The sequence below is a fragment of the Dendrobates tinctorius genome, unplaced genomic scaffold, assembly GCF_039654945.1.
Source record: "Dendrobates tinctorius isolate UK_male_01 unplaced genomic scaffold, ASM3965494v1 ptg000261l, whole genome shotgun sequence".
Classification (NCBI taxonomy): Eukaryota; Metazoa; Chordata; class Amphibia; order Anura; family Dendrobatidae; genus Dendrobates; species Dendrobates tinctorius.
Genome location: NW_027361928.1, coordinates 1,491,760 through 1,516,508, shown reverse-complemented (window position 1 = coordinate 1,516,508; position 24,749 = coordinate 1,491,760). Strand labels below are relative to the sequence as shown.

Genomic DNA, 24,749 nt, shown 5'->3' with positions numbered 1-24,749 from the left:
CCTATTCTGACTAATGTGTATATATTTTTTCAAGCCTTGGGGTTGTTGTATGATGAACCTAATGCTGTTGATCAAGCTGAGAGAACCCTGTTGGCATTAAACCAGGGTCAGGATCCTGCAGAGTTATATGTTATACTGTCAAAAATTCCAAAAGTGGGCGGTCCTTACTACATGGAATGATAGTGCATTGGCAGCTCTCTTTTGGAAGGGTTTATCAGAGACCGTAAAAGATGTTATGGTGGGATTTCCTGTTCCCTCTGCTCTGGATGATTCTATGTCATTAGCCATTCAAGTTGATCGGCGTTTACGTGAACGTAAAACTACACGGGAACAAACGTCTGAACCTATGCAATGTGATGGGGTTTTGTCTAGGGCGCAACGTCTGGAGTTTAGAAGGCGTAATAAGCGGTGTTTTTTCTGTGGAGAAGCCTCTCATACTATTTCTGTCTGCCCAAAACGAGAGAAACGTTTTGCACACACATTTGCTGTGGGCAGTGTACAACCTAAGTTCCTTTTGGCAATTACTCTTATCTGCTCCTTGTCCACATTTTCCACTAAGGCTTTTGTGGATTCAGGAGCAGCGTTGAATCTGATGGATTTGGACTTTGCTAAACGTTGTGGTTTTTCCATGACGCCTCTGCGGACGCCTATTCCTTTGAGTGGTATTGATGCTACTTCTTTGGCGGAGAATAAACCTCAGTTTTGGACCCAGGTGATAATGCGAGTTGCCCCAGACCACCAAGAAAATTGTAAATTTGTGGTGCTGCATAATTTGCATGATACTATTGTTCTGGGTTTCCCTTGGTTGCAATCTCATAACCCAGTTTTGGATTGGAAATCTGTGTCTGTGGTGAGTTGGGGTTGTCAGTGTGTTCTTAGGGACGCTCCTGTGCTCTCCACCTCTCCTCAGTCTCATGATATTCCTGATTATCTGGCTGATTTCTCTGATGTTTTTATTGAGAGCAAGTCTGCGTCTTTCCCCCCTCATAGGAGTTATGACTGTGCAATTGAGTTGATGCCTGGATGTAAATTTCGCAAGGGTCGGCTTTTCAACTTATCAGTACCCGAACATGATGCTATGCGATCCTATATTAAGGAGTCGTTGGAGAAGGGTCATATTAGACCATCCTCGTCACCTTTAGGTGCTGGGGGGTTTTTTGTGGCCAAGAAAGATGGTTCATTAAGACCGTGTATTGATTATCATTCCCTTAACAAGATGGTGGTTAAATATCAGTACCCGTTACCTCTGATGTCTGATTTATTCTCCAGAGTTAAGAGTGCCTGCTGGTTTACTAAGCTTGACCTCAGGGGGGCGTATAATCTTATTCGCATCAAGCACGGGGATGAATGGAAGACGGCGTTTAATACTCCGGAGGGACATTTTGAGTACCTGGTGATGCCTTTTGGGCTCTCTAATGCCCCTTCTGTCTTCCAGTGCTTCATGAATGATATTTTCCGAGACTTTGTGGATAAGTTTTTGATCATCTATCTGGATGATATTTTGATCTTTTCTAGTGATTGGGATTCCCATGTGGATTATGTCCGGACTGTGTTCCGACTTTTGACGGAGAATTCCCTGTTTAAGGGATCGAAATGCCTCTTTGGTGTACAGAGGATTTCATTTTTGGGATTTATCTTGTCTCCATCAACTATTGAAATGGACCCGGCCAAGGTACAGGCCATTTATGATTGGGTGCAGCCTACTTCTTTGAAGGCCCTCCAGAAGTTTTTGGGTTTTGCTAATTTCTATCGTAAATTTATAGGTAATTTTTCTGGTATTGTCAAACCACTGACAGATCTGGCCAAGAAGGGCGCTGATGTGCTGAATTGGTCTCCTGAGGCTATCTCAGACATTTCAGGAGTTTAAGCAGAGATTACTTCAGCTCCAGTTTTACGGCAACCTGATGTCTCACTTCCATTTCAGGTGGAGGTAGATGCTTCTGAGATTGGTGCAGGAGCTGTTTTGTCCCAAAAAGACCCTGTGAAATCTAAGATGAATCCCTGTGCCTTCTTTTCTCGAAAGTTCTCCCCATCTGAACGCAACTATGACGTGGGGAATCGGGAATTGTTGGCCATGAAGTGGGCATTTGAGGAGTGGAGACATTGGTTGGAGGGAGCTAGACATCAAGTTGTGGTCCTCACCGATCACAAGAATCTGATTTATCTGGAGTCGGCCAAACGCTTGAATCCTAGACAGGCTAGATGGGCCTTGTTTTTCACGCGTTTTAATTTTGTGGTCTCTTTTTTTTCTTCCGGGCACTAAGAATGTTAAGGCAGACGCCCTTTCTAGGTGTTTCTTTGCCGATTCTCTTAATGTGACCGAGCCTACTACCATCCTAGGTGAGGGGGTAGTTCTTTCTGCCATTTCGCCCGATTTGAGATGCACCCTGGAGAAATTTCAGGAGGATAAACCTGAGCGTTGCCTTTTGGGAAAATTGTATGTTCCTGACCAGTGGAGAAAGAGAGTGATGTCTGAAATTCATTGCTCCGCATTGGCTGGTCATCCAGGTATTTTTGGTACCACAGATTTGGTGAGTCGGTCCTTTTGGTGGCCTGCCTTATCTTGTGACGTCAGGAATTTTGTACAGTCCTGTGGGACTTGTTCTCGGTCTAAACCCTGTTCTCGTTCTAGTGGGTTGCTGATGCCCTTGCCGGTGCCCAAGAGGCCATGGACCCATATCTCAATGGATTTTATTTCTGATTTTCCTGTCTCTCAGAGAATGACTGACTGTTATCTGGGTGATTTGTGATAGATTTTCGAAGATGGTCCATCTTGTACCACTCCCAAAGTTGCCATCTTCTGCTGAGTTGGTGCCCTTGTTTTTACAACAAGTGGTTCGGTTACATGGGATTCCTGAGAACATTGTGTCGGATAGAGGAGTCCAGTTTGTTTCCAGATTCTGGAAAGCCTTTTGTTCCAGTCTGGGAATTCAGTTATCCTTCTCCGCGTTTCATCCCCAGACCAATGGACAGACTGAGAAAACAAACCAGACCTTGGAGTCTTATTTGAGATGTTTTATATCTGCTGATCAGGATGATTGGGTCTCATTTTTGCCCTTGGCCAAATTCGCACTGAACAATAGAGCTAGTTCTGCCACTTTGATGTCACCCTTTTTCTGTCATTTTGGGTTTCATCCTCGATTCTCTTCAGGGCAAGTGGAATCTTCGTCCTGCCCAGGTGTGGACACTGTTGTTGAGAGAATGCAGCAGTTATGGGACCAAGTGGTGGATAAGTTGTCACTCTCTCAGGAAAAGGCCCAGCGATTTTCCAACCGACATAGGACCATTGGTCCCCGGTTTAAAGTGGGTGATATGGTTTGGTTGCCGTCTAAGAATATTTCTATGAAGGTTGCATCTCCTAAATTTAAGCCAAGATTTATTGGTCCTTATAAGATTTTGGAAATTCTTAATCCTGTTTCTTTTCGATTGGCTCTTCCAGTTACGTTCAAGATCCATAACGTATTTCACAAATCTCTGTTGAAGAGGTTTGTTGAGCCAGTGGTTCCTATGGCAGCACCTCCTGACCCTGTGTTGGTTGAAGGCAATGTGGAATATGAGGTAGAGAAAATATTGTATTCTCGTTTGGTTAGACGGAGACTCCAGAATTTGGTCAAATGGAAGGGTTATGGTCAGGAGGATAATTCTTGGGTCTCTGCCTCCGATATTCATGCCAATAGATTGGTTTGTGCTTTTCACCGGGCCCATCCTGATCGGCCTGGTGGTGTGGATGAGGGTTAGTGACCCCTCCTCAAGGGGGGGTACTGTTGTGAGTTCATTCTCTGGTTCACCAGTTGTGAGTTCTCCTTCCAGACTTCCTCTGGTGGTAACAGGAGGTAGAGAGGCTGATTTGATCGGTGGAGATCTGCCACCTGAGAATGAGGATGACGATTGGATCTCAGGAGTCTCAGATTGGATTTAAGACAGCCGACGCCCTATTCAGTTGCTGGTGATTCCTTCTGGCTTGTCAGCTCTTGGTTTTCAGCTCTGTTCCAGTCATCTAAAGCTAAGTTTTTCTGCTAATGTTCACACTTGATTTTGTTGGTCTATTCAGTTTTTTGGTGTGGTCAGACAGCCCCTGCTGGGGGCTGTGCTGAATTTCCACTCTTATTTATCAGTATTTTTCCAATCGGCTTTTTGTCCCTTACTAGTTCAGTCTTTTTGCTCTGTCTCAGAATATTTCAGAGTGCTGATATAGTGGGAGAAGTCTAGTGACTTCAGGGTTAATTTTGCTATCAGAAGTGTTGGACATGATTTTTGTAGGGGTTTTTGCAGGTTGCAGACAGTGTCTTTCCTTTCCTGTCTAGTTAGTTCGGGCCCCATCGTTTGCTCAGCCTATTTTCCTGCCTGTGTTTGTGCCTTCATCTTGTTTCACCGTCAATACATGTGTGGGGGCTATCTATTCCTTTGGGGTCTGCTCTGGGGCAGTTAGTTTTCCCTTTTCTTGCTTTAGGCTTATTTAGTCCTTGGGCTGTGACGAGGCGTCTAGGAACATCGTAGGCACGCTCCACGGCTACTGCTAGTTGTGTGGTAAGATCAGGAATCTGCAATCTGCATAGTCACCAACCTCTCTGGTTTTCTGTGACTTAGCTTGTTTTGCTTTTTTCTCCTCGGTGACCCATTCATAACAGCCGGGGGAGCTGGGCGGAGGAGGAATGAATGAAGGGCTGCCCCCCGGGGAGCTGTGCGGAGGAGGAGTGAAGGAGGGCCGCCCCCTGGGGAGCTGTGCGGAGGAGGAATAAAGGAAGGGCCGCCCCCCGGGGAGCTGTGCGGAGGAGGAGTGAAGGAAGGGCCAGCCCCTGGAGAGGAGGAGTGAAGGAAGGGCCGCCCCCCCGGGGGAGCTGTGCGGAGGAGGAGTGAAGGAAGGGCCGCCCCCCGGGGAGCTGTGTGGAGGAGGAGTGATGGAAGGGCCGCCCCCCGGGGAGCTGTGTGAAGGAAGGGCCACCCCCCGGGGAGCTGTGTGAAGGAAGGGCCACCCCCCGGGGAGCTGTGCGGAGGAGGAGTGATGGAAGGGCCGCCCCCCGGGGAGCTGTGTGGAGGAGGAGTGATGGAAGGGCCGCCCCCCGGGGAGCTGTGTGAAGGAAGGGCCACCCCCCGGGGAGCTGTGCGGAGGAGGAGTGAAGGAAGGGCCAGCCCCTGGAGAGGAGGAGTGAAGGAAGGGCCGCCCCCCCCCCCGGGGAGCTGTGCGGAGGAGGAGTGAAGGAAGGGCCTCCCCCCGGGGAGCTGTGTGGAGGAGGAGTGATGGAAGGGCCGCCCCCCGGGGAGCTGTGCGGAGGAGGAGGGAAGGAAGGGCTGCCCCCCCGGGGAGCTGTGCGGAGGAGGAGTGAAGGAAGGGCCGCCCCCCGGGGAGCTGTGCGGAGGAGGAGTGAAGTATGGGCCAGCCCCTGGAGAGGAGGAGTGAAGGAAGGGCCTGTTCGTAATCCCACTTAGGAGGACACAATTCTTTCTGGGTGGGAGCAGTTGTCTTTTTTTAGCTGATACCAGGTGGCATCAGCTGGTATCAGGAGCAGCACTCACTTCTCTGCTGCCAGGTCTGCACTGTCGGGGGGGTCTTTGTGAGTAGATGGTGGGGGGTTGGCAGAGGTCACTGTATACAGTATGACAATATAAATTACCAAACCCCGGCACGCTCCAAAAAAGTGAAGAGAGAACTTTTTGCTTTCAAAATTTTAATTAGTTTATCTAGTACAAAAAAAAAGTAGTTTCCAAACAACGTTTCAGCTCAGGCACGAGCCTTCATGTCAGAAATCGTCTTTACCAATTTCCTAGGATTGCGTGTGTATAAGGTGGACACAGCCTTTGTATCATGAAGGCTGCAGCTGGCAATACGCATAAAGTATTTAGCGAGGTGGTTAGAGCACAATGAGCCTGGTTTACTGTTCATGTGGAAGGCTGCAGCTGGCATGTGACTCCCACCCTGCGTCCTTGTTGGTGACCGCTTCTGTGTGGAGGCAGGGCAGTATATCCTCATATTACAGAGCTGACAACATGGCCGCGGCTGCATCCTCCACCTGTGCAGGGTGGACAGCGGCTGGTGCTCATTAGTCGCGGTTCCCGGTCTTTTCGGGTCGGTTCTCTGATTTTAGGGAGCATCCTTGTGTCCATCCCTGTGTGGAGTGGGGCAGGGCAATGGCCCTGGGCCGCAACTGACCATCAGCTGTCACTACTGTGTGTGTGTACATATAATGACGTGCTGCTGCCACCGTGCGGGGGACAAGCGGCGGCTCCACTAGATGCATGGCTGCTTATTACAGCACACAAGTCAGAGTTTCCAGAATTCTCCTCGTTCCATGTCTTGAGGGCACTCATGGCTGCCCTCCTGGGGCGGAGGGGCGGCGACTTGTGGCCTGGGGCCTTTTACTATCACGTGTTTGCTACCATCTACATGCCCCTGGGCAGCAGCTGTGGTCTCCATGTAGTGCAGACCTTTTACAGAGAGCGAGCCCAGTCATCCTAGGGGCAATATGGGCGCAGTGTGGAACAAGCGGCGGACGGTATGGGCGCAGTGGCACAAGCAGCGGACGGTACGGGCGCAGTGGCATGGGCATGTTGTGGCACAAGAGGTGGGTGGTATGGGCGCGGTGTGGCACCAGCGGCGGGCGGTATGGGTGCGGTGTGGCACAAGCGGCAGGTGGTATGGGCCAGGCATTGGGTGGAGTTCACTGTATGCTTCCATGGTGTCACCAGTTGGTATTCCTGTTAAGAATTACGTGTGCCCCCATTATGTCGGATGCAGTTTATACGTGTGATCTGTACGACCGCGTCTTGTCACTGAATCTCTTTATTTCTTTCCTCTGCAGATCGTTGAGGTTGGGAAGGAGACGCTTCCATCATGGCTGCATTGGGAAGATGACTCACTCGAGGGGCTTCCATTGGACAGTGATAGAGGGGTGTATGATATTTCTGTCACCAACTTCCTCCTGGCTCCTAACGGTTCATTTGTCCCACAAGCCTCTGATGTCTTTTCCATCGAAGTTCACCCTGAGGACCATAGTGAACCGCCGTCTATCCGACTGGCTGGAGCGGAGTCCAATGACGTTTCACCCTTCCCGTGTGGCACCGATGAGCCCGACACCATCCTCACCGTCATCCTAGATGCTGATTTGACTAAAATGAGCCCAAAGCAGAGAGTGGAGTTGCTGAAGAGCATGAGAGATTTCTCAGAGGTGCAGCTTCATCACATGAAGTTGGTCCCTGTGGTCAATAACAGACTCTTTGATATGTCCGCCTTTATGGCTGGGCCTGGAAACGCTAAGAAAGTTGTAGAGAATGGGGCATTGCTGTCCTGGAAGGTTGGCTGCTCTATGGATCAAAACAGTGTGCCAAACATCAGCTCTGTTGAGGTCCCGGCAAAGGAAGGGGCAATGTCTGCCCGCCTGGGTTACCCCGTTGTGGGGTGGCATATTGCCAACAAAAAGCCTCACGTACCTAAAAGACTTCGAAGGCAGATTTACACCACGCCAACCCCTGTGACAGCAGTTGGTCCTCCCACCACTGCTGCCCACGAGCCACCAGTAAGGATTGTCCCAACCCCAACATCACCAGCTATAGTTGGGCCGACAGATACAACTGTCCCTCCCGTCCGAGAGCCCATCCCTCTTCCTGGGAAGCCAACCATTACTCTCAGGACTAGGGGACAGATCATGCACACCCCAACTCTTACTGTCATCCATCCTACAAAGTTGGAACCTACCAGCATGGTTCCTGGACATGTAACTCCAACGGTGACCAGGCCTTCATATATAGAGCCCTCGGCAACTGTAACACCACCGTCTGCGACTACAAAGAGGCCTAAGTCTACCCTGAAACCAGCAACAACTCCCAGTACAGATTCCTCCACGACTTCAACCAGAAAACCGACCCGGAGAACCAAACCTCCCAAAACGAGACCCCCAGATACCAAGACACCACCCACCAAGATGGAGACAACCACTCCCAGCCGCGCGCGAAGCTCTACTAGCAGTGTCCCCCGCACATATAACACTGAACCTGAGCTAAAGAACCATGTGGATAAAGTCGTGGCCTGGGTGGGGACTTACTTTGAAGTTAAAATACCACCGGATACATTCTATGACAAGGAGGATGGCACCACAGACAATCTGAGACTCACACTGGAGCCCAGGAAAAGTGCAAGCCCTCGTGACCACAGGTGGGTGATCCTCAACAGCACCAGCCAAGTCATGTACGGCATGCCCGATGTCCGACAAGTGGGCGACCATGAGTACTACTTGAAAGCCACGGACAAGGGTGGCCTCACTGCCGTAGATGCCCTTGAAATCCAAGTCCGGAACTTTTTCCTCAAAGAGCAATCACCTGTTAAATTTACTGCTCGGTTCCAGGGCGACCATGAATCTGTCCTCAATGACGTCAACAAGAAGATCCAGCTGGTGAAGAAGCTCAGCTTTGCCTTCGGTGACCGGAACAGCAGCTCCATCACTCTGCAGAACATCACCAGGGGCTCCATCGTGGTGGAGTGGACCAATAACACGCTGCCTGTCGATCTGTGCCCCAAGGATCAGATTGAGGCGATAGGGAGGAAGATCTATGATGAGCAGCGGAAGCCTAGACACCACTTTATCTCTGCCATGGAGCCGGAGTTTAGACTTGAGGATGTAGCGATATCCCTCACTGGCAGCTGCCAGCATCGGCACAGGCTTTTCGGGATCCCTCTAACCCCTGAAGAACAGGTTGTCACGGCGGTTGCCCCAACTGTAGCCGCAGACAGAAACCCTGAAAAGAGCAGTGAAGATGACGTTTACCTCCACACAGTCATCCCGGCTGTCGTAGTGGCCGCCATCTTGTTAATTGCCGGTATTATAGCAATGATCTGTTACCGGAAAAAGAGGAAAGGCAAGCTAACAATCGAGGACCAGGCCACTTTTATCAAGAAGGGGGTGCCCATCATATTTGCAGATGAACTGGATGACTCCAAGCCACCACCTTCCTCCAGTATGCCATTGATCCTCAAGGAGGAGAAAGCTCCTCTGCCCCCGCCTGAGTACCCCAACCAGAATGTGCCAGAGACCATCCCTCTAAACCACGACACGTTAGGGGAGTATGCCCCACTTAGGGATGAGGACCCTAATGCTCCCCCTTACCAGCCTCCCCCACCCTTCACAGCACCCATGGAAGGGAAAGGGTCTCGTCCAAAAAACATGACCCCCTATCGATCTCCACCCCCTTACGTGCCCCCTTAATAAACTGTGTCCTCTGTGAGGGGCGGATTAGGGCTGTGGTCCCTTCAGAGCTTGGTCGCCTGCAATCTACTGTCACCGCGACAGAAAACTCTGCTGTTCTAAGCAAAGAATCAAAGACCTGGAAGATTTCCTAGAGACTCGGGGGACCTGGGCCCCGCTCCCTCACAGCCCCGACATCAGACAGCCGCCATTCTCATGTTTGTGTTGATACAAATGTGCGCCCACGTCTAGATTGCAGGCAGAGACGCTGGTGAGCGCAGGAAGTGGCCGCACGTCCCCGAGTCCGCTCCCGGGGGCGCCGCTCCTCTGCTCTTCTTGCCTTTAACACTAACTGTCTTTGATTTCTTCTCTCCACGTGTCTACGACATAACAGACATAACGGAGCCGCGGTCCGGAGACCTCGCTGGGTTTATGTTCTTACTTGTAATCCTCGGTTTATAATGGGGACAATTAACGCCCGGAAACATCACCAGCGGAGATGGCGCCACCTTTCTACAGGAGGCTCTAGTAGCTCTGCCCGCTGGTTGTAGCACATGCAGCTGTTTTCTGGGGTCTCTCCAGCCGCGCACCACTGTGTCCAGCCCCCCCCCCCCCCCCCCGGTTCCCCTGGTGCGTCCTGCGCAGGTTTTAAGTAAAGATGCAATATTTTTCTGTGGTTGATTTCCCCCTGACGGCTCAGATGAATGGTCTCTGCCACCACTGAAGGTCCATCGCCCTGGATCCGCTGATCCCTTATGGTGCTGTCCCGGGTGGCCACTTATCACTCGTTTTTTTTAACAAAGTTTTGATACAGCCTCAAAGTGTTTTATTAGGAAATGTTGCGATGCTGTAGCCGGCGGTGCGAGGGGCCCTCGTGAAGGGAGGTGCGAGGGGCCCTCTCATAGAGGCGTTACTCGAGGCCGCGACTCCACTCCAGCTTCAGTGTGTCCTGTCCCCGCGCTCCCGTTGCCATTATTTATCACATCCTTTTGCTTTTTTTGCGGTTTTGCTTTTCTGACTAAACGGTTTTGTTTGATTTTTCTTTCTTTATAATCCTTATGCATTAAAGGAAGGGAAGTGATTTGCAATAACGTCTCGAGCCTTTGGGGGCGGCGGTGGGGCTGAGTACGACACCATACACTAAAGCCATATTGAATGTCCTGCTGTGTAGTGATGACACTGGATTTCACGGAGGTGCAGATCATCCCGACCGTCAGTATTAGGCCCATTGCCTCCACCCTCATTGCTCCATGTCTGGAGAGGGGCCTGAGGACAGCGGTGTGCCAGGGATGGTGGCAGTGTACAGGGGTGCTGCGTTCTCTGCTAGCAGAGCTTCATTGATCAGCCTTGCAGTTGATGGGTGCAGCATTGAGGCCGGCTCCTCTTAAAATGTACCCGTCATCAGCGCACAGTGGAAGCTGCCATTTTCACTTTATGGTCCGTGTTGTAACTGAAGAAGGTCACCAGCGGTAGCTCCGCCCCACAATGGCCGCCGCCGCTGGGCGAGTGATGGATACATTTTAAAGCACATAAGACATGATGAGCGGCGGCGCTGACCCCACGGTTCCTCGCCACTCGCTCGGGCTGCCTGGGCCCCACGGCTCCTCACCACTCGGGCAACACGGTCATTAAACAATTTGCCTTATTACTTGTCCATAATTCTCCCACAATCCTTTTCTGTGCACCATTGATGATGTTTGCTGCGGCCGCTCGGTCAGTGTGGAGCATATAGTGTGTATGTTATCTTACAGATCCTTGTATTGTATAGACAATAAACCACCGTGACTTTACTGCCGCGTCTGTGTGCGCCGGACCTCCAGCCTGACCTCCGATCTGGACCCTGCTGACTGTCTCACACCTTCCCCTAAACTCACAGACATGCATGTGCTCTGTGTGGAGACTCCTGATCCCCTTCCCCCCCCCCCCCCAAACTCCTGGACCTGTCCCTCTTCCCACCCCAAACTCCTCCTGGTCCTGTCCCCTCCCTCGCCCCTGGACTCGTATTCCCATTCCCCTGACTCCTCCTGTTCCCTCCTTCCCCAGTCTCCTTGGTCCCATGCCCCCACCTGTCACGTACCCGCTTCTCAGCACGTGACGGGGTTGCACCTGCAAGGGTTAATCTGTCTCCTGTCACTCAGTCCAGCATTCACCCTCTGTCCTATGCTGCAGTGGGAGCATAAATCACACCCGGACACAGACCACACAACCCCGCTCATACACGCTGCCACCACTCACTGAACACACGGGCGATGAGTCCCGGAGATACTACTACTGTCTGCCAATCACCAGGAGCGCACACTCTAAGGATATGGATTCTTTACAGCAACAAGGTTCAGACTTATTAAAGTTTTATAATAGAAAAGGTGCAGCGCTTACAATAAAAAGATATAAGAATATGGAAATAAAAGGTGACATACAAATATGCAAAACAGTTATAAAATAAAAGGGAGAAACTTAGAGAAATATCTAAACTTTGCAGTCTGGTATTTTGCTCCGAGGGATGAATATGGAATGGATCACACCAGCTCGGCTGTCCCTCCGTCTGTGAACAGCTTTCTTTGTGTAAAGGCCTAATTTATAGATTTACTCTGGGGATCAGATTTCCAGACCTGCCGCTCAGGTTAATATTCTAATTGCTGCTCTGTGACTGGATCATGCCGACTCTACCCATGAATACATTATTTTCCTCTGAACAGTATTTGTGTGATCTTTCTCATAGATAGTGTCAGGCTGCAATTGGCATCTCTCTTCAAGAGTCAGAAGGTGTGAAATGTTTCCACTTTGTGTGTTCTCAGCATGGCCCCCTGGAGAGACAGGAGACTGCCTTCTCAGGATAACATGAGGTCATGACCTTTGTGAGACCTGCAGTCTAAGGACAGATGTTAATTACTGCTGTTCATACATCCATACAAATACATATTTCACTACACCTCCCTCCTTATGAATGTGCATGGGGGTTGACTTACAGGTCAGCTCCCAAGCGCGTATCTGGTTCCACCTCACCTTGATGAGATAGGCCATCAGCATTGCCGTGATCGATTCCTTTATGTGGAATTGTAAAATCATATTGCTGTAATATCAGGCTCCATCTAAGCAATTTCCCGTTGTCCCCAACTACTCTGTTGAGCCAACTCAGTGGGTTATGATCTGTTATCACGGTGAAGTTGCGCCCATAGAGGTATGGCTGCAGTTTCTGCAGGGCCCACACAATTGCCAAACGTTCCTTTTCAATGGTGGCATATGCCACTTCTCTGGGTAGAAGTTTCCTGCTTAGGTAGAGAATTGGGTGCTCCTCACCTTGCTGGTTCACCTGGCTGAGAACCACACCTAGCCCATAGGTGCTGGCATCTGTCTGCACTACAAACCGGCAAGTGAAATCTGGGGCCTGAAGGACGGGTGAACTAACCAATGCTGACTTTAGGGCAGAAAATGATTCCTCACACTGAGGAGTCCAGGAAACAATCTGGGGAAGCTTCCTGCTGGTCAGATCAGATAGCGGCTTGGCCAGAGCGCTGTAGTTTGGTATAAACCTATAGTAGCCAGCCGTGCCCAGGAAGGACAGTGCCTGCTTCTTGGTTTCTGGGGTGGGCCAGGCTGTAATGGCTTCTACCTTCCCTGGCTCAGGTATTAGCATGCCTCCAGCCGCCCGGTGTCTGAGGTATTGTACTTCCCGCATGGCTACCTGACACTTCCCCGGCTTCACAGTAAGACCTGCGGTGTTAAGCCTTTCCAACACCTGAGAAAGATGTACACGATGTTCCTCCCGAGAATTACTGAAAATGGCTATATCGAGATAAGCAACTGCAAAACCATCAAATCCTTCCAATAAGTTATTACCCAACCTCTGGAAGGTGGCAGGGGCATTTCAACAGCTCAGGGAGGCACCACTCCCAGTCTCCTGTGGACGCCTGGGGTACCTCTCTGTACACAGACAGATGTGGAAGGCACCGCTCCCAGTCTCTCCCCTGTAGAAGCTTGGGGTACCTCTCTACACAGACAACAGATGGGGGAGGCACCGCTCCCAGTCTCTCCCCTGTGGACGCCTGGGGTACCTCTCTGTACAGACAACAGATGTGGGAGGCACCGCTCCCAGTCTCCTGTGGACGCCTGGGGTACCTCTCTACACAGACAACAGATGAGGGAGGCACCGCTCCCAGTCTCTCCCCTGTAGATGCCTGGGGTACCTCTGTACACAGACAACAGATGGAGGCACCACTCCCAGTCTCTCCCCTGTGGACGCCTGGGGTACCTCTGTACACAGACAATACATGGGGGAGGCACCGCTCCCAGTCTCTCCCCTGTGGACGCCTGGGGTACCTCTCTGTACACAGACAACAGATGTGGGAGGCACCGCTCCCAGTCTCATGTAGACGCCTGGGGTACCTCTGTACACAGACAACAGATGAGGGAGGCACCACTCCCAGTTTCCTGTAGACGCCTGGGGTACCTCTCTGTACACACAACAGATGAGGGAGGCACCGCTCCCAGTCTCTCCCCTGTAGATGCCTGGGGTACCTCTGTACACAGACAACAGATGAGGGAGGCACCGCTCCCAGTCTCTCCCCTGTAGATGCCTGGGGTACCTCTGTACACAGACAACAGATGAGGGAGGCACCGCTCCCAGTCTCTCCCCTGTGGATGCCTGGGGTACCTCTGTACACAGACAACAGATGAGGGAGGCACCGCTCCCAGTCTCTCCCCTGTGGACGCCTGGGGTACCTCTCTGTACACAGACAACAGATGAGGGAGGCACCGCTCCCAGTCTCTCCCCTGTGGACGCCTGGGGTACCTCTCTGTACACACAACAGATGAGGGAGGCACCGCTCCCAGTCTCTCCCCTGTGGACGCCTGGGGTACCTCTGTACACACAACAGATGAGGGAGGCACTGTTCCCAGTCTCTCCCCTGTAGATGCCTGGGGTACCTCTGTACACAGACAACAGATGAGGGAGGCACCGCTCCCAGTTTCCTGTAGACGCCTGGGGTACCTCTCTGTACACAGACAACAGATGAGGGAGGCACCGCTCCCAGTCTCTCCCCTGTAGATGCCTGGGGTACCTCTGTACACAGACAACAGATGAGGGAGGCACCGCTCCCAGTCTCCCCTGTGGACGCCTGGGGTACCTCTCTGTACACAGACAACAGATGAGGGAGGCACCGCTCCCAGTCTCTCCCCTGTGGACGCCTGGGGTACCTCTCTGTACACAGACAACAGATGAGGGAGGCACCGCTCCCAGTCTCTCCCCTGTGGACGCCTGGGGTACCTCTCTGTACACAGACAACAGATGAGGGAGGCACCGCTCCCAGTCTCCCCTGTGGACGCCTGGGGTACCTCTCTGTACACAGACAATACATGGGGGAGGCACCGCTCCCAGTCTCTCCCCTGTGGACGCCTGGGGTACCTCTCTGTACACAGACAACAGATGAGGGAGGCACCGCTCCCAGTCTCTCCCCTGTGGACACCTGGGGTACCTCTCTGTACACAGACAACAGATGAGGGAGGCACCGCTCCCAGTCTCTCCCCTGGATGCCTGGGGTACCTCTGTACACAGACAACAGATGAGGGAGGCACCGCTCCAAGTCTCTCCCCTGGATGCCTGGGGTACCTCTCTGTACACAGACAATAGATGAGGGCGGCACTGCTCCCAGTCTCCCCTGTGGATGCCTGGGGTACCTCTCTGTACACAGACAACAGATGAGGGAGGCACCGCTCCCAGTCTCTCCCCTGTGGACGCCTGGGGTACCTCTCTGTACACAGACAACAGATGAGGGAGGCACCGCTCCCAGTCTCTCCCCTGGATGCCTGGGGTACCTCTGTACACAGACAACAGATGAGGGAGGCACCGCTCCAAGTCTCTCCCCTGGATGCCTGGGGTACCTCTCTGTACACAGACAATAGATGAGGGCGACACTGCTCCCAGTCTCCCCTGTGGACGCCTGGGGTACCTCTCTGTACACAGACAACAGATGAGGGAGGCACCGCTCCCAGTCTCTCCCCTGTGGACGCCTGGGGTACCTCTCTGTACACAGACAACAGATGAGGGAGGCACCGCTCCCAGTCTCTCCCCTGTGGACGCCTGGGGTACCTCTCTGTACACAGACAACAGATGAGGGAGGCACCGCTCCCAGTCTCTCCCCTGTGGACGCCTGGGGTACCTCTCTGTACACAGACAACAGATGAGGGAGGCACCGCTCACAGTCTCCCCTGTGGACGCCTGGGGTACCTCTCTGTACACAGACAACAGATGAGGGAGGCACCGCTCCCAGTCTCTCCCCTGTGGACGCCTGGGGCACCTCTCTGTACACACAGCAGATGAGGGAGGCACCGCTCCCAGTCTCTCCCCTGTGGACGCCTGGGGTACCTCTCTGTACACAGACAACAGATGAGGGAGGCACCGCTCCCAGTCTCTCCCCTGTGGACGCCTGGGGCACCTCTCTGTACACACAGCAGATGAGGGAGGCACCGCTCCCAGTCTCTCCCCTGTGGACGCCTGGGGTACCTCTCTGTACACAGACAACAGATGAGGGAGGCACCGCTCCCAGTCTCTCCCCTGTGGACGCCTGGGGCACCTCTCTGTACACACAGCAGATGAGGGAGGCACCGCTCCCAGTCTCTCCCCTGTGGACGCCTGGGGCACCTCTCTGTACACACAACAGATGAGGGAGGCACCGCTCCCAGTCTCTCCCCTGTGGACGCCTGGGGCACCTCTCTGTACACACAACAGATGAGGGAGGCACCGCTCCCAGTCTCTCCCCTGTGGACGCCTGGGGCACCTCTCTGTACACACAACAGATGGGGGAGGCACCGCTCACAGTCTCTCCCCTGTGGACGCCTGGGGTACCTCTCTGTACACAGACAACAGATGAGGGAGGCACCGCTCCCAGTCTCTCCCCTGTGGACGCCTGGGGCACCTCTCTGTACACACAACAGATGAGGGAGGCACCGCTCCCAGTCTCTCCCTTCAATCTCCTCCAGCATTTTGAGCATCTGTTTTAATGTCCCGTTGAAACGCTCGCAGAGTCCGTTGGTTTGGGGATGATAGGCGCTGCCCTTGTAATTTCTTGGAACAGTCAAAAAAGCAGTATTATCACAGGGGCCTAGAGAGGATAAAGGACCTCAGTCCCCAACATAGGATTCCACAAAAAAAGTTGAATACTCCCTGAAGTATATAAACCAAAAAGCAAACAAATGGGAGTATAGAAACACCACTAGAAAAGTAAACGACCGAAGTACGTTTATTGAGAAAAAACATATAAAGTCCAAAATATACCCTACATTACCATGTATGTACCTCCACAAGGAAGAGGATAAAATGAGGAGGGCAGACTGATACAGCAGGGAGCGGGCAGGCACCTAAACACCCAAGGGTAGGAGGGAATATCTAGTAAGGTGCAGATCATAAGTGGCAATAGTACATCAATACTGAAAAAGATCTAAAAAACATTGCCAAAGCTCATAAATAAAGACAACCGTCAGCAATCATTACAGCCTGATCCGCAGTTTGTGGCTCCCGATCACACACCCTGTCGTACATCCGTGGGGCACATGTAAAGAAATTGATCCTTGACCATAAGATCCGTTAAGTCTTCCAAACTGTTAAGAGAGTCCCCTGATCCATTGGTGGAACGTGGTCCTCAAGGTGCTCACGACATCCACATAGCTGACCGTTGATCCACATTGTAGGTTCCGGAACTTTCTCAAATACACTTCTGGGGTTAGGCTGTGTTTCCAGATCAGGGCCTCTTTTATGGCCTCATAGTTCCCATCTAGCTCTGGCGGGAGGCCAGTGAAAACTTCCAGGGCTTTGCCTCTCACTGCTCAGGGGGTAGATGGTATTGCCTGCAGGTTTTTCCAAACCCCCGAAGGAAATTATCTAAGTCCGTATCCTCCATCACAGGGAAGTTTTCCAGACGTGGTCTCCTTGGATTTATGTCCTGGAGGGGGTCAGCTGCAGACTGTTACTCCTTTTCTATTTGAGCCATCCGAAGCTTGAAAGCTCTCTCCTCCTGGCGTTCTGCAGCCTCTCTCCTCCTGGCGTTCTGCTGCCTCTCTCTTCCCGGCGTTCTGCAGTCTCTCTCTCCTCCGGCGTTCTGCAGCCTCTCTCCTCCCGGCGTTCTACAGTCTCTCTCTCCTCCCGGTGTTCTGCAGCCTCTCTCTCCTCCCGGCGTTCTGCAGCCTCTCTCTCCTCCCGGCGTTCTGCAGTCTCTCTCTCCTCCCGGCGTTCTGCAGCCTCTCTCCTCCTGGTGTTTTGCAGCCTCTCCTGGCGTTCTGCAGCCTCTCTTCCCGGCGTTCTGCAGTCTCTCCTCCCAGCGTTCTGCAGCCTCTCTCTCCTCCCGGCGTTCTGCAGCCTCTATCTCTTCCCGGCGTTCTGCAGCCTCTCTCTCCTCCCGGCGTTCTGCAGCCTCTCTCTCCTTCCGGCGTTCTGCAGCCTCTCTCTCCTCCCGGCGTTCTGCAGCCTCTCTCTCCTTCCGGCGTTCTGCAGTCTCTCCTCCCGGCTTTCTGCAGCCTCTCTCTCCTCCCGGCGTTCTGCAGCCTCTCTCTCCTCCCGGCGTTCTGCAGCCTCTCTCTCCTTCCGGCGTTCTGCAGCCTCTCTCTCCTCCCGGCGTTCTGCAGCCTCTCTCTCCTCCCGGCGTTCTGCAGCCTCTCTCTCCTCCCGGCGTTCTGCAGCCTCTCTCTCCTTCCGGCGTTCTGCAGTCTCTCCTCCCGGCTTTCTGCAGCCTCTCTCTCCTCCCGGCGTTCTGCAGCCTCTCTCTCCTCCCGGCGTTCTGCAGCCTCTCTCTCCTCCCGGCGTTCTGCAGCCTCTCTCTCCTCCCGGCGTTCTGCAGTCTCTCCTCCCGGCGTTCTGCAGCCTCTCTCTCCTCCCGGCGTTCTGCAGCCTCTCTCTCAGCCTGGCGGTCTGCAGCCTCTCTCTCAGCCTGGCGGTCTGTAGATTAAGCTGCAGGCGCAGATTGGGATCATTTGTTCCCAGCTGTTGTAAGTCCATTAGTAAAGTAGAGTCCATGGTCTCCTCAGCACTGACATTACTGGCACCTCCAGCAGGTATCTCCGGTGCAAGAGCTGGCATTGCTGGGTCTCTCTGAGGTGGACTCTCTCTCTTTGACCAGGTGCTTCAGTATTTCGCTCTGTCCTCCTCGGCCAAGGCGCGTATCAGCAGTTCCTTGGATTTGTCGGCTGTCTCTATTCCTCTCTGCTCACAGAGGTCGGTCAGAGCCTCTCTGCTCTGCTTCTTGTACAGGGCTGCCATATCGATGAACAGCCTTTGCCAAAGAAAAGACAAAGAAAAACCGGGAAGGGAAACTGTTTGCAAGTATGTGTAAGTAAGCACCGAGCTGAACCTTGTAGGACTGGTGCACTGCTCGCAATTCTTTAGTACAGGGAGTAATTGCTTACACCATGCACTAATAGAAATACATTCTATCCCACCGCTGCCACCAGTTGTCACGTACCCACTTCTCAGCACGTGACTTGGATTAACCCCTGCAGGTGCAACCCTATCTCCTCTCCCTCAGTCCACCATTCACCCTCTGTCCTATGCTGCAGTGGGAGCATAAATCACACCCCGACACAGACCACGCACCCCGCTCATACACGCTGCCACCACTCCCCGATCACACGGGCGATGAGTCCCGGAGATATTACTACTGTCTGCCAATCACCAGGAGCGCACACTCTAAGGATATGGAGTCTTAAGAGGAACAAGGCTCAGACTTATTAAAGTTTTAAGCTTTAATAGAAAAGGTGCAGCGCTTACAATAAAAAGGATCTAAGAATATGGAAATAAAAGGTGACATACAAATATGCAAAACAGTTATAAAATAAAAGGGAGAAACTTACAGAAATATCGATCTTTGCATTCTGGTATTCTGTCCCTGAGGGAGAAATATGGAATGGATCACACGAGCTCGGCTGTCCCTCATTGTGAACAGCTTTCTATATGTAAAGGCCTAATTTATAGATTTTCTCTGGCGATCAGATTTCTAGACCAGCCTCTCATGTTAATATTCTAATTTTTGATTTGTGACTGGATCATGGCGACTCTACTCATGAATACATTATTTTCCTCTGAACAGTATTTGTGTGATCTTTCTCATAGATAGATAGTGTCAGGCTGTAATTGACATCTCTCTTCAAAAGAGTCAGAAGGTGTGAAATGTTTCCACTTTGTGTGTTCTCAGCATGGCCCCCTGGAGAGACAGGAGACTGCCTTCTCAGGATAACATAAGGTCATGACCTTTGTGAGACCTGCAGTCTAAGGACAGATGTTAATTACAGCTGGTCATACATCTATATATAGATTTCACTACATGTGTGTTCTCAGCAAGACCCCCTGGAAAGACTGGAGACTGCCTTTCTCAGGATAACATATGTTGGGAACTTTGTGAAGAGCTGCAGTCTAAGGACAGATGTTGTTAATTACACATTTCACTACACCACCACTCCCAGATTCCTTCGGGTCCCTTTCAAGCCTCCTGGTCCAGTCCCTTCCCTCAGGATCCTCCTCCTGGTCCCTTCCCAGACTCCTTGTCCTGTCCCTTCCCTCTTCCCCAACTTCCTCCTCCTGGTCCCTTCTTCATAGACACCTCCTAGTCCCTCCAGAAAACTCCTTGTCCCTTCCCCAACTCCCAGACTCCGCCTTTTGGTCCCTTCCACCCCCTGACTCATAGTCCCTCCGCCCAGACTCCTGATCCTGTTGCCCCCCATACACACACAGGCTCCTCCTGTTCCCTCCTTCCCCAGGCTCCTCCTGGTCTAGTCCCTTCCCTTAGGATTCTCCTCCTGGTCCCTTCCAAAACTCCTTGTCCTGTCCACTCCTTCCCCAAACTCCTCCTGGTCCCTTCTTCACAGGTACCTCCTAGTCCCTCCAGAAAATTCCTGGTCCTGTTCCTTTCCCCTCCCACCCTAGACTCCTCCTGGTCCCTTCCAAAACTCTTTAACGTCCTCTTTCCCAGACTCTGCCTCCTGGTCCCTTACTCCCCAGACTCACCCCACTCTCACTCACATGCACACTGGGGTCACTATCATTTTGCCTCACTTTTTGGGTATTTCCAGGTTTTGCCGTTTCTGCACTGCTACCACCTACTGGTGGCATCTTCCCTGCCGGGGGGTTCTGCACCCACAGTGCTGCTGTCCCAGTCATGCTGCCATAGGGGTTAAGCAGCACTGCACCCACAGAATGCAGAGAACTTCCTCCATCACTGTCAGGGAGGAAGCCAGGAGCAGTCCCGCCTCCAGCTCCTTCCTGTGTGGTTGCCGATGCACCCACCTCAGGTAAGCCGCCAGACTCAGGGGACCCCACCAGGCAAGCGCCCTTGCTGCTGTCTGCTGCCATCTCTGCTCCATTGCTGACCACAGTTAAGACCATTTTTTTCCTTTGCTTGGGAAGCCACATCCCCAGCCTTCAGCTGCACAGCACAGCCACCCAAAGCTACACCCACATGGGCAGCGGGTGCCGAGGAGGCCACGCCCATCGAGACCGGCCCCACCAGGACCCCCGGAAACCGACCCGACCCCAGGGGCCCCCCGGCGGTATTAGGCTCCCGGGGCACAGGCCCCCCACCATCACACCCTGGGCCACAAACAGCCTGGCCACAGCAACTCCAGTGGCCAGCCCCAGGCTAGGCTACTCCCCCTCAGCATCCACTGGCGGCGGGGCCCCCAGCCCCGACTAAACAGCAGACCCTGCCAGGGGAGCCGACTCCACCATTTTCTTTATCTGAGCCGGCTCTGCCGAAGCCGCAGGTCCCCAGAAGCGATCCAGCTTTAACGGATCAGTAAGTGGGCGACCCAGACCCCCCGCGCTCACTGCCGGAGATGCGGTCCCGGCTGTCACTCTCTTGCCCGCTGGGCCGCCCTGCGCACCATGCTCCATATCAGACGCCACTGCCCCCTCCGTTACCACAAACAGAGGCAGCGCCCTGCGTGTCATGGCCTGCAATCGCCCCACTCCCTTGCTGCGGACCCACAACAGAGCCCGAGCCGGGGTGGGTAGCGGGTGCCGCACAGTGGGACCGGGAGGCCCCAGAGAGGGGGACATACACAAATTTCTGCACAACAGATGTTTTCTTCTTCGCCTTTCTTTTCGTCCCCCTCCTGGTTGCCTCGTCTTCGCAGATCTCCCCGAACCTCAGCTGGTTAAAACAGATCAGGGACTCGATCTGCCGGATCTGCTGCATGACGAGGCAGCCCCCCTCACTGCTACTACCACCATCCTCATCCTCCCCCTCGCTCCCGCTGCCCTCTGAAGGGCCAGAGTCTGACTGGAGAGCCACTTGCTCGGGGGCTATCCCACCTTGCGACGCCTGGAGATCTCTTACCAGGCCACCAGGCGGTGGCAGGGCACGACCTCCTCCTCGCATTCCTGCTCCTCATCTTCCTCCACCACCTGGCCGGAGCTTCGGAGCCCCACCGGTCATGGCTCTGAAATGGTCGTGGTTCTCCAGCTTTTCACGGAAGGGTCCGCTGCCGGCCAAGATCTCACACCTCCGGCTTTCCAGGTCTTGTATGGATTTTTTTATCTTCCTGACCGTGGCGGACAGCTCGGCCTTCTTATTGCTGGAGGCTCTCTCTGACCTCTCCTTAGCTACCCTCAACTCCCCCCAGAGCGATCTTAGCTTCCTTGAGGCTTCCTCATACTCGCAGACGTGCGCATGGATGAGGGAACCATACACCACAGCGGATTCTTTCGCCACCTTGGTGCCCCAATTAAGGGGAACCGATGCAGCACCCCTGCTCATACTCTGTCTACCTCTGGGGGAAGGAGCGGTCGTGGCCTCAAGGGTCCTACGGGTCCTCATGCTGGATCCCTTGCCTGATCCTTGGCCAGATCTTTTGACCCTAGCCGGATTGGGAGTCCTCCCACCCCTTTCCTGGGAAGGGGGGCAGATAAAAAGTCCTGGATAGAAAACTTTACCTCCCTTCCCAGGAGCTCTCTCTACGCAGCACACACACAGAGCACACACGGCAAGCTCCGGCTCTTCCTGTATTATACTCCAGAGCTGCACTCACTATTCTGCTGGTGCAGTCACTGTGTACACACATTACATTACTGATCCTGAGTTACATCCTGTATTATACTCCAGGGCTGCACTCACTATTCTGCTGGTGCAGTCACTGTGTACATACATTACATTACTGATCCTGAGTTACATCCTGTATTATACTCCAGAGCTGCACTCACTATTCTGCTGGTGCAGTCGCTGTGTTCATACATTACTGATCCTGAGTTACATCCTGTATTATACCCCAGAGCTGCACTCACTATTCTGCTGGTGCAGTCACTGTGTACACACATTACATTACTGATCCTGAGTTACATCCTGTATTATACCCCAGAGCTGCACTCACTATTCTGCTGGTGCAGTCACTGTGTACATACATTACATTACTGATCCTGAGTTACATCCTGTATTATACCCTAGAGCTGCAGAGCTGCACTCACTATTCTGCTGGTGCAGTCACTGTGTGCATACGAGTTAGATTATACTCACCCGAGGTGGTCCGGTCCGGCGCCTCCCAACTTCTAGTGGTGACGTCCTCTTCTTTGCTTCCCATCGTGGCGCACCATATCTGTCCTGTAGAGGGCAGAGCAGAGTACTGCAGTGCGCATGCGCCGGACCTCTCTCACCTCTTCTGGTGCTCTGTGGGGGCAGAGTGCACATTAATGAGAAAAAAATGAACTTTTCTGAATTTACCAAATGGCTGCAATGAAACAGAGAGAAAAATGTAAAGGGGTCTGAATACTTTCCGTACCCACTGTACATTACATTCCAGACCTGTGCCCCACAGCAGGGGGTCTCCTCATCTCCAGACCTGTGCACCCCAGCAGGGGGTCTCCCCTCATCTCCAGACCTGTGCACCCCAGCAGGGGGTCTCCCCTCATCTCCAGACCTGTGCACCCCAGCAGGGGGTCTCCCCTCATCTCCAGACCTGTGCACCCCAGCAGGGGGTCTCCTCATCTACAGACCTGTGCCCCCCAGCAGGGGGTCTCCCCGTCATCTCCAGACCTGTGCCCCCCAGCAGGGGGTCTCCCCGTCATCTCCAGACCTGTGCACCTCCCAGCAGGGGGTCTCCTCATCTACAGACCTGTGCACCTCCCAGCAGGGGGTCTCCCCTCATCTCCAGACCTGTGCACCTCCCAGCAGGGGGTCTCCTCATCTACAGACATGTGCACCTCCCAGCAGGGGGTCTCCCCTCATCTCCAGACCTGTGCACCTCCCAGCAGGGGGTCTCCTCATCTACAGACCTGTGCACCTCCCAGCTGGGGGTCTCCCCTCATCTCCAGACCTGTGCACCTCCCAGCAGGGGGTCTCCCCTCATCTCCAGACCTGTGCACCTCCCAGCAGGGGGTCTCCTCATCTACAGACCTGTGCACCTCCCAGCAGGGGGTCTCCCCTCATCTCCAGACCTGTGCACCTCCCAGCAGGGAGTCTCCTCATCTACAGACCTGTGCACCTCCCAGCTGGGGGTCTCCCCTCATCTCCAGACCTGTGCACCTCCCAGCTGGGGGTCTCCCCTCATCTCCAGACCTGTGCACCTCCCAGCTGGGGGTCTCCCCTCATCTCCAGACCTGTGCACCTCCCAGCAGGGGGTCTCCTCATCTCCAGACCTGTGCACCTCCCAGCTGGGGGTCTCCCCTCATCTCCAGACCTGTGCACCTCCCAGCTGGGGGTCTCCCCTCATCTCCAGACCTGTGCACCTCCCAGCTGGGGGTCTCCCCTCATCTCCAGACCTGTGCACCTCCCAGCAGGGGGTCTCCTCATCTACAGACCTGTGCACCTCCCAGCTGGGGGTCTCCCCTCATCTCCAGACCTGTGCACCTCCCAGCAGGGGGTCTCCCCTCATCTCCAGACCTGTGCACCTCCCAGCAGGGGGTCTCCTCATCTACAGACCTGTGCACCTCCCAGCAGGGGGTCTCCCCTCATCTCCAGACCTGTGCACCTCCCAGCAGGGGGTCTCCTCATCTACAGACCTGTGCACCTCCCAGCTGGGGGTCTCCCCTCATCTCCAGACCTGTGCACCTCCCAGCTGGGGGTCTCCCCTCATCTCCAGACCTGTGCACCTCCCAGCTGGGGGTCTCCCCTCATCTCCAGACCTGTGCACCTCCCAGCAGGGGGTCTCCTCATCTCCAGACCTGTGCACCTCCCAGCTGGGGGTCTCCCCTCATCTCCAGACCTGTGCACCTCCCAGCTGGGGGTCTCCCCTCATCTCCAGACCTGTGCACCTCCCAGCTGGGGGTCTCCCCTCATCTCCAGACCTGTGCACCTCCCAGCAGGGGGTCTCCTCATCTCCAGACCTGTGCACCTCCCAGCTGGGGGTCTCCCCTCATCTCCAGACCTGTGCACCTCCCAGCTGGGGGTCTCCCCTCATCTCCAGACCTGTGCACCTCCCAGCAGGGGGTCTCCCCTCATCTCCAGACCTGTGCACCTCCCAGCAGGGGGTCTCCTCATCTACAGACCTGTGCCCCCCAGCAGGGGGTCTCCCCTCATCCAGACCTGTGCCCCCCAGCAGGGGGTCTCCCCTCATCTCCAGACCTGTGCCCTCCCCCAGCAGGGGGTCTCCTCTCTTCTACAGACCTGT

The 24,749-nt window shown here is 53.7% G+C and overlaps 1 protein-coding gene across 5 annotated transcripts in view; it reads left to right on the top strand.

Moving 5' to 3' along the window:
* Positions 1-11,866, top strand: part of DAG1 (dystroglycan 1) — a 76,521-nt gene extending 64,655 nt beyond the window's left edge. For all 5 annotated transcript variants that reach the window (XM_073558910.1, XM_073558907.1, XM_073558908.1 and 2 more), the window contains exon 3: positions 6,798-11,866. In XM_073558910.1, the coding sequence (XP_073415011.1) occupies positions 6,798-9,194 (2,397 nt within the window). In that variant the 3' untranslated portion in view covers positions 9,195-11,866. The remainder of the gene's footprint in view (positions 1-6,797) is intronic.
* Positions 11,867-24,749: the final 12,883 nt, after the last annotated feature.